This window comes from Melospiza georgiana, chromosome 8 (genome assembly GCF_028018845.1).
Source record: "Melospiza georgiana isolate bMelGeo1 chromosome 8, bMelGeo1.pri, whole genome shotgun sequence".
NCBI classification, from domain to species: Eukaryota; Metazoa; Chordata; class Aves; order Passeriformes; family Passerellidae; genus Melospiza; species Melospiza georgiana.
In genome coordinates, this window is record NC_080437.1 from 25,895,106 (window position 1) to 25,909,106 (window position 14,001).

The following is a 14,001-nucleotide window of genomic DNA, read 5'->3' on the forward strand; positions in this document are numbered from 1 at the left end:
ATGCAGGTAAAATTCCCTCATTTGTCGAGTAAATCCAACCTATGGTGGATAGTGCTGAAGGAGCTTTAAGCTACCCTGGTTTGGCACTGGAAGAGGGTGGATCCACATGAGAGATTATGATGTCTTCCTTGTGAGGTGGTAGGCTCTGGCAGAGGAGTAGTAGCTTCTATAGCTGCTTTCGTTACATCCAGAAGAATATATCTGTGTAATCATTGACTCTGTTAGCTTCCATTTCATGGCATAACATGTGCTGTCACTGTGCTGAGCTGAAATGCTAATTTTGTACAGGCAGGCACCTTTGTGCTGTTAGAAGTATTCCTACTGACCTGAATCTCTCTTCAGTGCTACCAACATTTTTGCTCTGTATTTGAGCTTAAAGTATGTGCTAAATATTTTCACAGAACCTTCTCAAAGACTGAGCCCTCTTTAGAACTTTGCACCTCTGTGCAAACTAGCATGTATTGGTATCTTACTGAGGCTATGTTTGTTTGCACAAAATGAGCTTCTCTGCAAAGATTTGTGCTCAACTATGCATGACCTTATTGGAAAAGCATGTTATTAGAGCATGAAAACAGATGGATATGATCAGAATCTTAGTGATTTGGATTTACTGCTAGTTCTTATAGTGTGTCCAGCACTTTAAATTAAATGTCTTATTAAACTCATGACTGATAGTCATTATTTTTGTCAGTGTATCTTTAAAAGGTTTGTTTTTTTTTTTTTTTTTTTTTTTTTTTTATTGCAATGTCATGCTGGCTTAAACAAAAAACTGTTGTTTAATGAAACTGTTTTGTTCTGTTGGATTAAAAAGTGATGTCTTATAGTAGGTACAACAGATCTAGTTTCATGCACTGTTGCTACATTTTCCAACATCTAAATAGCCTGAACTCCACATCACAAACAACCTCTTGCTTTAACCCTCTCTGTGATCACACTTCCTATTCTATTAGGACGAGATGGCAGAAATGATGATGAAACTGAAAAATTCCACACGCCAGGTGGATCAGCTGAAAGAGGAGGTCAAAGAAAAGGATATAGCCCTTGAGAAAGTACAAGTGAAATTCCAGCAGTCAGAGGATGAGAAAGAGTGGATGAAAGTAAGACCCTTGACACAGATACTTTCTTTCAAAGGGTGGACTCCATGATTTCCCAGACTGCACTGTGTTCTGATCTGTGGTAGTTGTTTTGCTGTATTTTAATAAGCTATTCTGTACTTGAAGCACAAGATCTCAGCACCCTTTAGAGATAATAGTTGCAGAAATCTGTCTTTCTGACAAATTTAATCTCTGCCCATAACAATAATAAAAGAGTCTGGAATTGTCTGTTGGAAGCGTTAAATCTCTTGGTGACTGAACATTTTTTAGTAAAAAGTTCCACTTCGCTTGTAGAGATGTTGATTTTGTGTATAAACTGATTCTAGCAAACTTTTTAATGTAGACCTTTATAACTCAACTTTTTAAGGACTTTTTTCTTTCTACTGTTTTTAAGTGCAAATCCCATTATATTGCACAATGTTGTATTTCTAAGTAACTAGCAAGCATTAGCCTTTTGGGAGTTAGGCAGTGCCTTTTAGTAGGTCCCTCTGCAGAGAAAGTTATTTTAATACTGTGGTATAAAGCAGCAAGATTCTGTCTTAAATCAAAGGAAATCTAAGCTTGATGCTCGGATGGTTCTTCTCAGTGCTGCTGCAGCCCATCCTTGGATAAGCTATTAGATTTTTGGTGGTATCTCAACCCAATTTGCTGTATTCTGAAAAGATTTATGGAGTTGTGTTCACAGGAGTTTATTTTTAATCTTCACTAAGCACTAAGAAAAAAAAAAATACCAGGAAAAATGCAAACAATACCCCCAAAAAACAAAAGTTCCCTGTCACTTTTCACAATGTTTTCTTTTGTCAGTTTATTGCTTTGCTGCTATGACTCCTTGAATTTTCAGCCTCTCTCAGCATGTAGAGTTATGACAAGATGTCAATATGGCTTTGTAAAAAGGTGATGAATTTGTATTCTTGTACCTAGTCTGTCTCAGAGATGTTCTATCAGTGATGGAGAAGTCAAACAGCATCTCATTCCCTGTGAGCGGCTTTCAGCCTCAACTAGTCCCCAATTCTGTCTCATCACCTCAGAACTGTCTGCCATTTGTTTGACAAACATGATTGCTGCATGGTTTACCCACTCAGTTATTCACCAGCAGGTTTGTCCATACACTGACATGACATTACTGACTTGCTTCAGGGCACTGTGGGCTTCTACCTGAGTGTCACTGCTGAGTGCTAAACTAGAAGAGAATTCAGAGGCAGCTGATTGTCACAGACACAAAAGAAGCCAATTATTTGTGTTGCAAGCCAGCATAAATTTGTCTTGTTTGGACTGATGTGAAGGAAGTAAGAAAGCTGTTCCTGGGAAATAAGCTTAAAGAATGTGCTAAATCATGGAGGACTGGGATTCATAGGAATGAGATTATACAGACATGCTCACCTCAGATGGCATAAAGGCCTTAAAAATATGTAATCATGGTAAATCCAAGCTTTAAAGCCAGTTCAATGACATCTTTTGGCTTCAGTTGGCCTTCATGCTTGGCTGCAGATTAGAGTTGTTAGACAAAGGATCTGAATATTGAAAAAAAATAAAAATCAATGGCCCTCAAGATTGGAGCTGCTGGCAAGTCAAGTGATTAATATAATTTTGTAGGTGTTTATGCACATTTTTTCTGGAAATCTGAATATAAAATCTGACTTTTTATTTCAGTATTCTGTGTTCAGTCCCAGTTATAACTTTTACAAGACTCCTGCTTTCCTCCTACCTCTAGTAGAGCATATCAGTAAAAATATCATTTGCAATAATACTTCAGAGTCTAAACAAGGATTTAGTTTGAGTTTGGTTTGAGATATTGGTGTAGGTCCCATATATGTTATTTTTTCTTGCTGACTGTTCTTCAGTTCTTACAAATTCTCGAACTGACTTCAGGTGAGCTGTGCTGATTTACAGCAGTTTCAGACGTGACCATTTTTCTGCTTGCACAGTGACTGTGTTTATTAATTTCATTTTACTTGATGTACAGAGACCTTCGTACTGTGGTTCTGGGCAGATTTAGTCTAACTGAAAATCCTTGTGTGGCTTTAAGTATTTATGTTCCTTACTATTCAAGACAGCTCAGATTTATTTAAACTGAGTGCATTCTAGTGAGATTTGTTTATATGAGTGTTTGCTGACCACATCTAATGCCACTTCTTGTTTACAATTCATATTTTTCTGACATAAGAGTACCATAGATTTGTGATCTATTAAAACAATATTATCAGCAATGGTGAACACAAGAGCAGTTTTACATTTGTGGGTTGCTTTTGTACAGTGTTTATTGAATTTCAGCATGAAGTGACTTGCATTTTTATTCAGCTGATGAATATCTGACACTGACTAAGAGAGCTATGTCTTACACATATAGGAAAATGAGAATTTTATTAAAGAAAATAAGAATGGAACGAGCTCTTTTATTATTATGATGGAACTGTTGGTCTTAAATCAATGTTTTTGCGGGTGCACCCTTCATCACAGGCTCAATCTTTCAGCATTGGATGATGCTTATTTTGAACATCATTCTTTATAAGGGTCAGAGTTGTGGTAAGGTCTTTGAGTTGAGGCTTGAAAGTTTTCAAAGCTATGAAAATGAAGTGTGGTTAGCTAGTTCCACCTTGGCTCTAATTACCTAGCAGTGATAAAAACTTCTAATAATCCAGGAAGACCCTGTTATTTCTATCTACATACATGCCTTAAATTGCAAATTTTGTGACAGTGGGATAGAATGACTGGCCAGATTCCAGTGTTAGTCTGTATTGGTGCTGGGCAGTTGCTGTAGCATTGTATTGCTCCTTCTTGCTTCAGAACAGCCCCTCTTTTCACAGTCTTCCTCATTTAACACATCCACTAAACAAAGTGTTGTGGCTCTTAAATCTTGCTGTTCCTTTCCTGGTTGCCACCAATCCTTTTACTCCAGTCTGAAGCCTTTCTTGAGTTGATGCTGTTTTTTACTATACAGCAGAGATTGTTGCCCTTATCAGCAAGGTGAACTGTTCTTTCTCACATCCCAGACTGACTATGAATAGCAACTCCACTGAAAAGCTTTCTAAATATGTGTAGTAAAATTAAAAAAAAAAAAGAGGTATCCCTGAATTACAACTTGAACAATTGTCATAGATAAAAATACTTTCAAATTTCTATTGTGTATAAGACAATTACATTAAAGTAGTGTTTATATTATTTCTTTATGTGTCTTCATGCTTGCTTATCTTGGTGATCAGTTCTCAAAAACTAACAAAATGTTTACCTCTCAGGAAGGTAAAATAATGTATGAAATATTTGTAAGTAACTCTTACTTGTAGGTTTCTATAATGGGAAGTTATTATTTAACAGTTGTTCACCTGTATTCTTTATATCCATCAGGCAGAACTGCTTAAGATGACAAAAGAGGCTCAGGAAGTCAAAGCCTACATTGAAAATCAGGAGGCAGAAGAGAAAAGACTCCTAAACATCATTGCTGAAGCTGAGGTAGAGAGAATGAAGCAAAAGAGAGAATTTGACAAGGTTGGAATCCCTAATTTGAGTTTTCAAAGACCCTGCATTCTGTTCCCTCATTTGTGCAGTGTATTTTAAGACAAAGATTTTTAGCTACAGTGAATTTGGGAGTACTGAAGCTTTATAATGCCATTAAAACCAAAATGTTAAGATACTGAAGTGAACAAAATCTGCAGTTTGTACTCTTCAAGGCGATCAAACCCTTGTGGGGGAAATCATTAGATTCTTGCCATCTTTCTTTAATTAATAGCAGTGAAACCTCTTAATGTCTATGATTTTGACTGATCCGAGCATAGCCACGATACTCTGGGGTTGTGTGAAGGAAGTGTGAGTTGATGGCTTTGCCCGGTGCCCACAGGTGGTTGGTGAGAGACATGCCCTGGTGACGCAGCTGATTCGCCGCAATGACGAGGTGGCGCTGCTCTACGAGAAGATCAAAATCCAGCAGTCCGTCCTGAACCGCGGCGAGAACGAGTACCGGCAGCGGGCGGAGGACATGAGGATTCTCAAGCTGGAGATCAAAAAACTACGGCGTGAGAAGGGAATACTTGGCAAGAGTGTGGCTAACGTGCAGGAGCTCAGGTAGGAAACCCAGTGGAATACATTTCCATAGTGACTGCAGCCATGGTTTTGTGTTTGAGACAGTAGAGACTTGTATCAACCTTGGAGAAGGGGTTTTTTTGTTTTGACCTCAAACCCAGACTGATTTAAATTAATTAAGCAATTTACCAACAAATAGGAAAATTGAAATATCATAATAAGGAAAGAAGAGATCTTGTCTAAAGTTGCCAAGAGTACTTGGCAAGAGTGTGGCTAACGTGCAGGAGCTCAGGTAGGAAACCCAATGGAATACATTTCCATAGTGACTGCAGCCTTGGTTTTGTGTTTGAGACAGAAAATATGGTTTATACATAATAAAGACTTGTATCAACCTTGGAGAAAGGTTTTTTTTTGTTTGATCTCAAACACAGACTGGATTAAATTCATTAAACAATTTACCAACAATTAGGAAAATTGAAATATCATAATAAGGAAAGAAGAGATCTTGGCTAAAGTTGAAATAGTTTCCGTATTTCCCCTTGTACTGTGAGTTACTGCCTACAGAATAAACCTGACAGCAGCAGAAAATGTGTTCACAGTCCAGTGAGCTCCTAAGTGGTACAGTGGTACAAGGCCTAGATTAGTGGAACTCCTTTTGGTTAAGCAATCCACTGAATATGGGAGACACTTGGCATATTCAGAACGAAATCCTGTTTTCAGAGCTCTCGCCTTCTAGATTTAGATGCAAATCTGATGAACTCTGAGAAAGTTTTAGTTAAATTTTCACTGAAGGTTTTGTTTCTTTAAAAGAGTAATTTAATAGCCCAAACCTGATTTATCTCCTCCTTCTCCAGCTTAATGCTTCCTTTCTTGTTTGCCCCTCATGTATTTGAGGTGTATTCTTTCCTGATGGGAAACTGGATATTTTCTAAGAATCAGTCTTGATTTGCAAGGAGAGGCAGTTATGTTTTAGCAGATAACCATTGAACCAATTTGGTATAGCTATCACAGTTTTGGGTGAGATCTTTACTTTATCAGTGTGGTTCTGTGGCTTTCAGCAGAACAAATTAACTTCAGTCCATGGTCAGTCCCATTGACTCCAGTGGAATTATGCCAGTTTGATTTGGTGAAACAGAAAGGAGAACTGGGCACACAGCATTACCAATTGCAGTTTTCATCGACTGACTGCAGATAGGAATGGAATTTGAACTTGCTGCCCAAATGCATTCAGCTGAAAGTCTGTTACTGTATTGAAACTCAGTGATAGTATTGAAGTGTAGTGTGCTGCATGCCATGATGGGTGGATCAATTCTTGCTAACTGCAGCAGCAATCTCATACTTTAATGAAGTCCAAAACCATCATGAAAACTGCCTGTCGAAAAGATTCCATTTATCACTTGTGCTGCTAATTAGCTTTCCCGATTTGCCAATTGGAAATGTGAGGTTTTTTTCCCTCTTCCATAACCTTGTCCAACCTCACAGTTAAAAAAAGACCTTTTTCTCTCTAGTGAGCTAAATGCAATTCTGAGTTTAGTAGGAAAAGATTCGGTAGTGGAGGAGGCACATCACAATCTTTCACCCCCTTTTGACACTGGAGAATTTAGAGGATCCCACCACTAGAGTGATAAGGGTCAGATAATTACAAAATATGCCTTTTTTACCTGCCCTTAAACCTCCTATCACCACCAAAAAAACCTAGTTGTTGAAGAATCTTGGTAGTGCTCAGTTAATTTTAAATTCAGCAAGTCACCTCTGAAATTCCTTGAGGAGATGTAATAAAAGAAATCAAAGTTCAGTTCTCTTAGGAATGGTGTCCATCATGCTTAGGTCCTGGAGTGTGTTTTATTTGATGCATTGTGTGAGCCATGTAGATTTAAACCCTTTCAAACACAAGCTGTTAGATTCAACACTGGAGTAACTGGATATGATCCATGACTGATTTGTAGGTTTATAAACTAACTGTCCTTCTGGCCTTAATGTACATGGGAAGATGTGAAGAGCGAGTTCCAGTAGTCTGTGGAGTAGATTCCCTGGGAGCCTCTTTTCTGAGCCGTTCTTAATGAAGCAAGTGAAGAGGTCCAAGTGTGTTATTTTATGGTTCCACCTGTTCAGTGCTGTTGTATTGATACATTTGCCACCACAGTATTGCTGCAGTGGCAAAGTGCCTCTTTGTGCTTTCCATGCAGTGCTTCCTGTGCATCATAGTGCATGGGAGAATGATTTGTTAATGCCCACATTAGTGCCTTGGTCATGTTGAAGTATTTTCGGTGTGTTTTTTCTTTTTATTTTATGCTGGTCTTCAGATGGGAGTTTAATCACATGCAGAAGGAACTGTTAAGGGAACAGACTCGGTGCAAAATTTTGGAAGAAGAACTGCAGAAGCCCTTGCAAGTTCACAGATGGAGAAAATTAGAGGTGATGTGTGAGGATTTTGTGTTCCCAAAGCCCCTATTATCACATCAGTGACCTAGCAAATGCCTGTTTCATTTACTGTTATGCAAATGATGTGGAGGGATTGGGCAGACTGAAATTTCCACAGTACCAATGGAATCCTTACCTGCTGAATGCTTTCCTTGCACAATGCAATCAGTGCTATTTTTGTGGCACTTTCTCAATGAAAAATTGCAGGGGGATTTGTAAAGAGACAGTGAAGTGATAAAGGGAATAAGAATGCATTAGGCAAATTTAGAAGGGGGTGATTCCTTAACATGGATGGTGAGAAATAAGATGATAGGGGAAAGATACAATCCTGCCCTCACTGAGCAGGGAGATGTATATGGGAATGTATATGGGAAGAAAACCAGTAATTGAAGAGCTAATAGAATAGGTAGATTGAAGAATGAACAGATATGAAGTCAGAAGGTAAATTACCTCTGAGAAAAAACAGAGAGAGTCCTCCACATAAACAGTGTGGACTCACAAAGATAGTAATTCCAGGTAATGTGAGTTCAACTGCTTTACATAAACAGCAAATCTAAGTTTTCACATGATTTGAACCTGCCAAGTGAAGGGGAAAAATAAAAAATCCATCAAGCATAGATGAAATATATGAGCATCAGTTGGCATCACTGGATATTTTTGATGTAAGTCAGTGCCATCTGACATTCCTCAGTTGCATGGATCTCTGATCTGATGCCAGCCTGGGTTGCTTAGCTTCTCTAATATTGAGTGATAATGTGCTCTGTCCCTGCAGAAGCAGAGCTGAATATTTTCACTGTGCTTACTAGTATGATAGTGAATTTCTGATCTTTCCATGCTGAGCTTAAAGGTGGATGGTGTGATTAGCTTTTCTCATGGAAGGGAGATAAAATGCAGGATGCTGAAGTAGGTTAAACACATCTAGGTACAAACTCTAGCAGCACCTTGTAACAAAGAAAAATCAGGCCAGTCAAAAACATCCAGTGATGGGAAAATGAATGTATGAAGAGACTGGTAATGGGGAAATCATGGCTTTCCATTCTAGGTAACTGGTTTGTATTTGGAACACAGAAAGGCCAGCAGATGGCAAGATCTGTATGAAATAATCCTGATGGGGTTTTGGTTCAATTCCTAATGAACAAACACACTCATATCACTACAGTAGTCACAAATTGGCACCATGCTTGGGCAGTGCTATAAAAAAATCAAGGACTGAGGGGATCCTGAGGACTGGTCTACTTTTTAGCCTGGTTTCTCAGGAGATGATGTTGTGTTGTAAGCACTGCATGTGTATCTGTGTCAGTGTCCTAGTTATGCTTGAATTGATTAGTCAATTTAGATAAAATCAGACAAAAGATTAAGAACAATGAGATGCAGAGTTCCTTATAAGCTCAAGTGAATATAAGAGAGCAGGACTTTATTGGAGCCTTTACTGAAGTGTGAGTTTAATCCTTGTGAGGCACCCCATGAGAGGGGAAAAGCCAGATGGGAGAGAGCTGATATGAGACCCTGAGTGAGGAAAAGTTGCAGGCAGAATTTGTCCTTCACTGAAAGATCCAACAAGAAGACACAAAGTACTGGGAAAGTAAGCTGTACTGGCTCCTCCTGAGAAGGAGGAGGAATTATTTCTTTGCTCCTTAGAGCTTTCTCCAGATTCAATCTATGCCAAAAGAATGAAAAGGAAGGGATGGAGAGACAGACATCTACTCGCTCCTGTTCTTATGGGCTGTGTAGGTAGAAGGCAACACTACAGTGCAAACATTCTGTCACCATTTTAAGCATTTAATTCCATTGAAGAATGGGATTTCACATGTATGGACACTTTAGAACCCCATAATAATTCATCAGTGTACCCCCCAAATCCTCTTAAATTCTCCACATGCTTCAAGACTAAAGTGCAATTGGTGCTTTGTTCAATAGAAAAATCTTCTCCTTAAAAACTAAGTTGGCGCTGTTTGAAGTTCTTGAACAGAAGGAGATACTTGCACTGCTTTTAATTTGTCAGTGGACAGTTCCAGTTGCTGCTAAAATAGATATATTAAGTTCCAGGACTGCCTGTGAACATGCAATTTAAAAAAAAAATAGCTGAATGCATCTTCCCCTAGCCCCCCTTTTACACTTGTTACTTTTGAACACTGAGATATTATATTTTCATTTGCAAAAAAGGAACAGTAACTTGTTGTCATGTATAATTTTTGAGACTCCTTTGCTCTTTCCTAGGCCAGTGACCCCTCTACCTATGAGCTGATTCTGAAAGTTCAGAGACTACAGAAGCGACTTATCAGCAAGACAAATGAAGTGATAGAGAAAGAATTTCTCCTTCAGGTACTGCAGCATCATTATTTTGTGGCATCTCATTAATATATTTGACTTACTTTGTCTAGAGACATGTGCTTCCTGAATGTTCCTTAGATGCAGACTTTGGATTTCTTTTGCATGCCCTTTAGGTAGCTTTAGATGGCAGCACTGACTCACTGGAAGAGAACAAACAGCATCAGATTAGTTGATTTTTATATTCTGGTTACTGATGCCTGGTCAGCTCTGGAAAATACAATTAAAGGTTGGCTTTAGTTTATTCATGTCAGAGATTAGTCTTCAGGTCAGACGTAGACTATTTGAAAAGTTTTTCTGTGTCGTTTTAAACAAGTATGCTGTGACCTGAACATGAAGGAAAATTCCGGATTAATTCCATTTGTGCTTAGCTTGGCTTTTGCCAGGAGGAATCCTAAAGAGATTTAGATATGCTGTGGCTGGGACATGTTTGATTTCAAGGTTTTTGTGCTGAACATTCAGAAACAAAAAATTTCTGATAGCTTATCTTTTTTTGAACTCTATCAGGTGTCCCTTAACCCCAGTGATAACAGTAAGATTTATGCTGTAGAATGAAGGAAAGACTGTATTCCTATAGTGAAAACATTTTTATGAAATATAACAGAGGAAGACTTCAGAGAGTCCTGGCTTTATCCAGAGGTATTAATCTGGTCTCTCTGGTGACTGTAGGGCTAGCTATAGATTACCAGCTCTAGGTGTGATTTTAACATCATAAATACCCTAATAGTCTTGTATATCTGTGTTGGGTATCACTCACTGGAGAGTAAGATGTGACCTGAATCTCCCTCTGTCTTGAGAAGAAGCTCAGCAGATCTTATCAAAACAGGGTTTGTCTCTATTTATTGTTTCATGGGAAAACATTGATCTGAAATTTCATTTGAATGTAATATATGTGTATTATTCCTCTGCTTGGAAAAATGTGATCTTTGTTGCATATCACTGAAATGCTGTCAGTGAAATAGTTAGCTTAAAATGTAGCAAAAATAGCTCCAAATTTACTGTGCTTTACCCATGCACAAAACAAATTCTGTTAGATTTTAGATCATCTCTGTTGCATATCTGGCCTTATCCTTAGAATGCTCCCATTTTGCTGTTATTTTCAGCTGAAGAACTGAGATATAGAGGTATTAAGTTGCCTGAACAAGAAAATCTTTGAAATAGTAGGTATTTGTGCTTAGATTATACCAATGGCTAGTACAGTAATGTTTCTCTCTCTGCAATGGTCCTTCTTTGGCAACTCTATGATGTTTTTATTATTTTTCTAGATTTAAGACAGGGTTTGGCTATATAAAATCTAATTATTATAGCTAGAATTGCTAATGAGTTCCTTTGTGTTCTTAATTCAGGCACCAATTTCCTGTGTAACAATGCTGAAATGAAGGTTTCCCTTGGAGAAATAACAGTGAAGGCCAAAAATACTATGCTCCCCATTTTGTTCAGGGATTTAACATCAATGTTTCTGAGCTCTTTTCTGTTTTTCCAGGGTTTTGAGTCCTCCACCATGACTGAAATAGGGCTCTTTCATAGCAGGGTGTGGGTATGAGGAGGTAACCAGAGATGGAGAACAACCCCAGCTTGTTCCCTTTAGGGGCTTTAAGTGCTACTAATTAGCTTACTGGCACAATTACCACAAATTAAGGGTGCTGGCAGAGCTGCTTCTGCTGAGTGTCGGGATAATCTGATACAAGGCATTTCATTATTCTTTGGACTGGTTGTCCTTGGTATGATGGTAGCATCTCTTTTCTAAAATCATACCCTGATACTCACCAATACAAAACCCTTGCTAATAACTTACTGAACTGATGTTACCAAGTTCCAGACTGCTGTGGTGAAGGACCCAGCCCAAGGAACACTTCTAGCAGAAGGAGATAAGCAGGACAATAACATCAGCTTTCTGGAGAAAGCAAGCTGAGTTTCACACATGAGAAGGGTGGCTTCACAAGACCACCTTCTGGGCAGTTTGAAATATTTGAAGTGTATTTCAAGTGAAGTATTTGAAAGGTAGTGTAGGATTTGATCCTGACTGAACTTTAGAATTATGGGAAATCGCAATAATTTAGCTCAAATTTCAGGAATTTTTAATTTTGTTCCCTCAATATGATTCGTATGTTGAGGGAGTTCATCCCTCTCTTTTATTTATTTATTTATTTTTTTTTTAAATCCTGGTAAGCCTTTCATGCTTAAAGGCATTCAGCATCTTTTTAATATGGGTCTCTCCTGAAGTCAGCTCAGCTCAGTTCAGTCACTGCTCATTTGCAGGAGTGGGGGAATTGCTGGTGACTGGCCTGTGCCTATTTGGCAGAACATCCCCCATACTCAGAGCTGGAGCCTGCAGACTGAGGGATACAAACTTAAACTTATTAGGTCAGAGAACCCCTGCTCTCCCTGTGTTATGTTTGCTTGCCTAAGTCACACTTCCTCACTCCCAGTCATCTTCATTCTCATCTTGCCCTGTAACAAGGGCAGAGCGACTGGGTGTATCAGCTTTAAAATTATCTTAATCTCTTGCTTACCTACATAATCTTTTTTCATGTGTGTGTGGCCATCATGCTAGCAAATAGGATACTTGTTTAAGGTGAAGCTTGTATCTGTGTCTAATGTATGTATTGTGTAGCATAAATTCCCTCACATCAGTGTGTTAATAAAATAGAGTACAAAAAACCTTGTGTGTTGAATACTGAGTATTAAAAATACCTTTGGAGTTTAGAAATAACCCATGTGAAGAAATGGTTGAGCCCAGTGTCAGCAACCTACAGTTTGATTTGTAGGGTATTCACCCTGCTGCATACTCATGCAGAGCCATGATGTTTTTATAAGGAAAAGATAATTCCATTTGTATTGTATGCACTGTCTTCTTGTTTTACTTTTTGGTAAATGATCTTTTAAATAAAAGTGCAGGGAGCAAGGTTTTAGCTGGATATAGAAATGGAAATTTTCACTAAGTTAAGGATCACAGTATATAGATTCACGTGGAAAAGCATCTGCTTACTTTACCTGCTCCTGATGTGCATTTGATCATATCCTTTTTATTAGCTTTTTCATTGTTTCTAACCTGTCATTTCTTTAAAACGGAGGCAGATGTAGAAGCAAGCTACAATCCATGCTATGTGATTAAAAGAGTGATTTGCTGTGTTTCAGTCAGAAAATTTAGATTGCTGACAGTATGGGAAAAACCCAGTTTGACTCTAAAATCTCATGCAAAAATTCATCTTAATCTCTGTTAACCAGTCATCAGGGCACATTTTTTGGATAAGACAGATGCTGAGAGATAGAGAATATGCAGCATGCTGAATGTTGGGTTTTGCTAGAACAGCTTTTCAGAGTTGAACATTTTATTAAAGGTGTAAAAAGATTTCATCTGTTAGAGAAATTACTGAAGTCTTTTCTTGTTTCTGATTTATCTGTGCCCTGTCACCACAGCATCTTGGGTTATAAGGAATCAGCTCTTATATGCCAAATAAATATGGTCATCCAGGGAAGCTACTTTGAAGAGTAGCTGCAAAGCAGGTGGTCATACTTTCTCTTTTAATTCAAGCATTCTCACAGTTGTGAGCTGCTGTGCTGATGAAAAATGCTGTTTTAAAAATCAGATCCAAACAAAAGGTCTTGAATACTTATGATCAATAAAAATCCAATGGTGTTTTTCCCAAACATAGGAAATGTTATTTCAGGGATAGCCAGTTTTCCTGTCTTAGTTGTTACTTTCCTTCTGAATTTGTGCAGTGAAGAGCAGTTTATGGTTCTTTTCTAAACTTTTGAGTAATACTGCAGGGCTTTGTGGAGCAATACCTTGTGTGCTGTCCGGGAGATCTCACAGATGGGTGAAGGTCTTTGTGAACACATGTGGGATGAATGACTTATTGCAAGGCCACAAGGAATAATTATTAATAAACAGGAGTGCTCTGCAAATCCTGACTGCAAAGATACAGTTGCTCACTTTGCATGTAGGGCAAATCTCTCATGTGACTGAAGCTCTGTTCTGTGTACTGAGCAGTGATGTGGTAAACTCACAGTGGAAAATATTACCTTGTTAGGATTATGATTAGTGTGGTTTTGGAAACTTATCCCATTAAAAGTGAATTATGCACTGCTTTATTTGTTTCAAATTTAGTTCTTTCTTTTCAGAGTGAACTCCTCTAATTTG

General features: G+C 38.3%; 1 protein-coding gene across 1 annotated transcript in view; it reads left to right on the forward strand.

Moving 5' to 3' along the window:
- CFAP58 (cilia and flagella associated protein 58) overlaps positions 1–14,001 on the forward strand; it is a 58,403-nt gene that overhangs the window by 23,747 nt on the left and 20,655 nt on the right. The window contains exons 11-15 of the mRNA XM_058029173.1: positions 951–1,097; positions 4,437–4,577; positions 4,927–5,150; positions 7,412–7,523; positions 9,747–9,851. Of these exons, the coding sequence (XP_057885156.1) occupies positions 951–1,097; positions 4,437–4,577; positions 4,927–5,150; positions 7,412–7,523; positions 9,747–9,851 (729 nt within the window). The remainder of the gene's footprint in view (positions 1–950; positions 1,098–4,436; positions 4,578–4,926; positions 5,151–7,411; positions 7,524–9,746; positions 9,852–14,001) is intronic.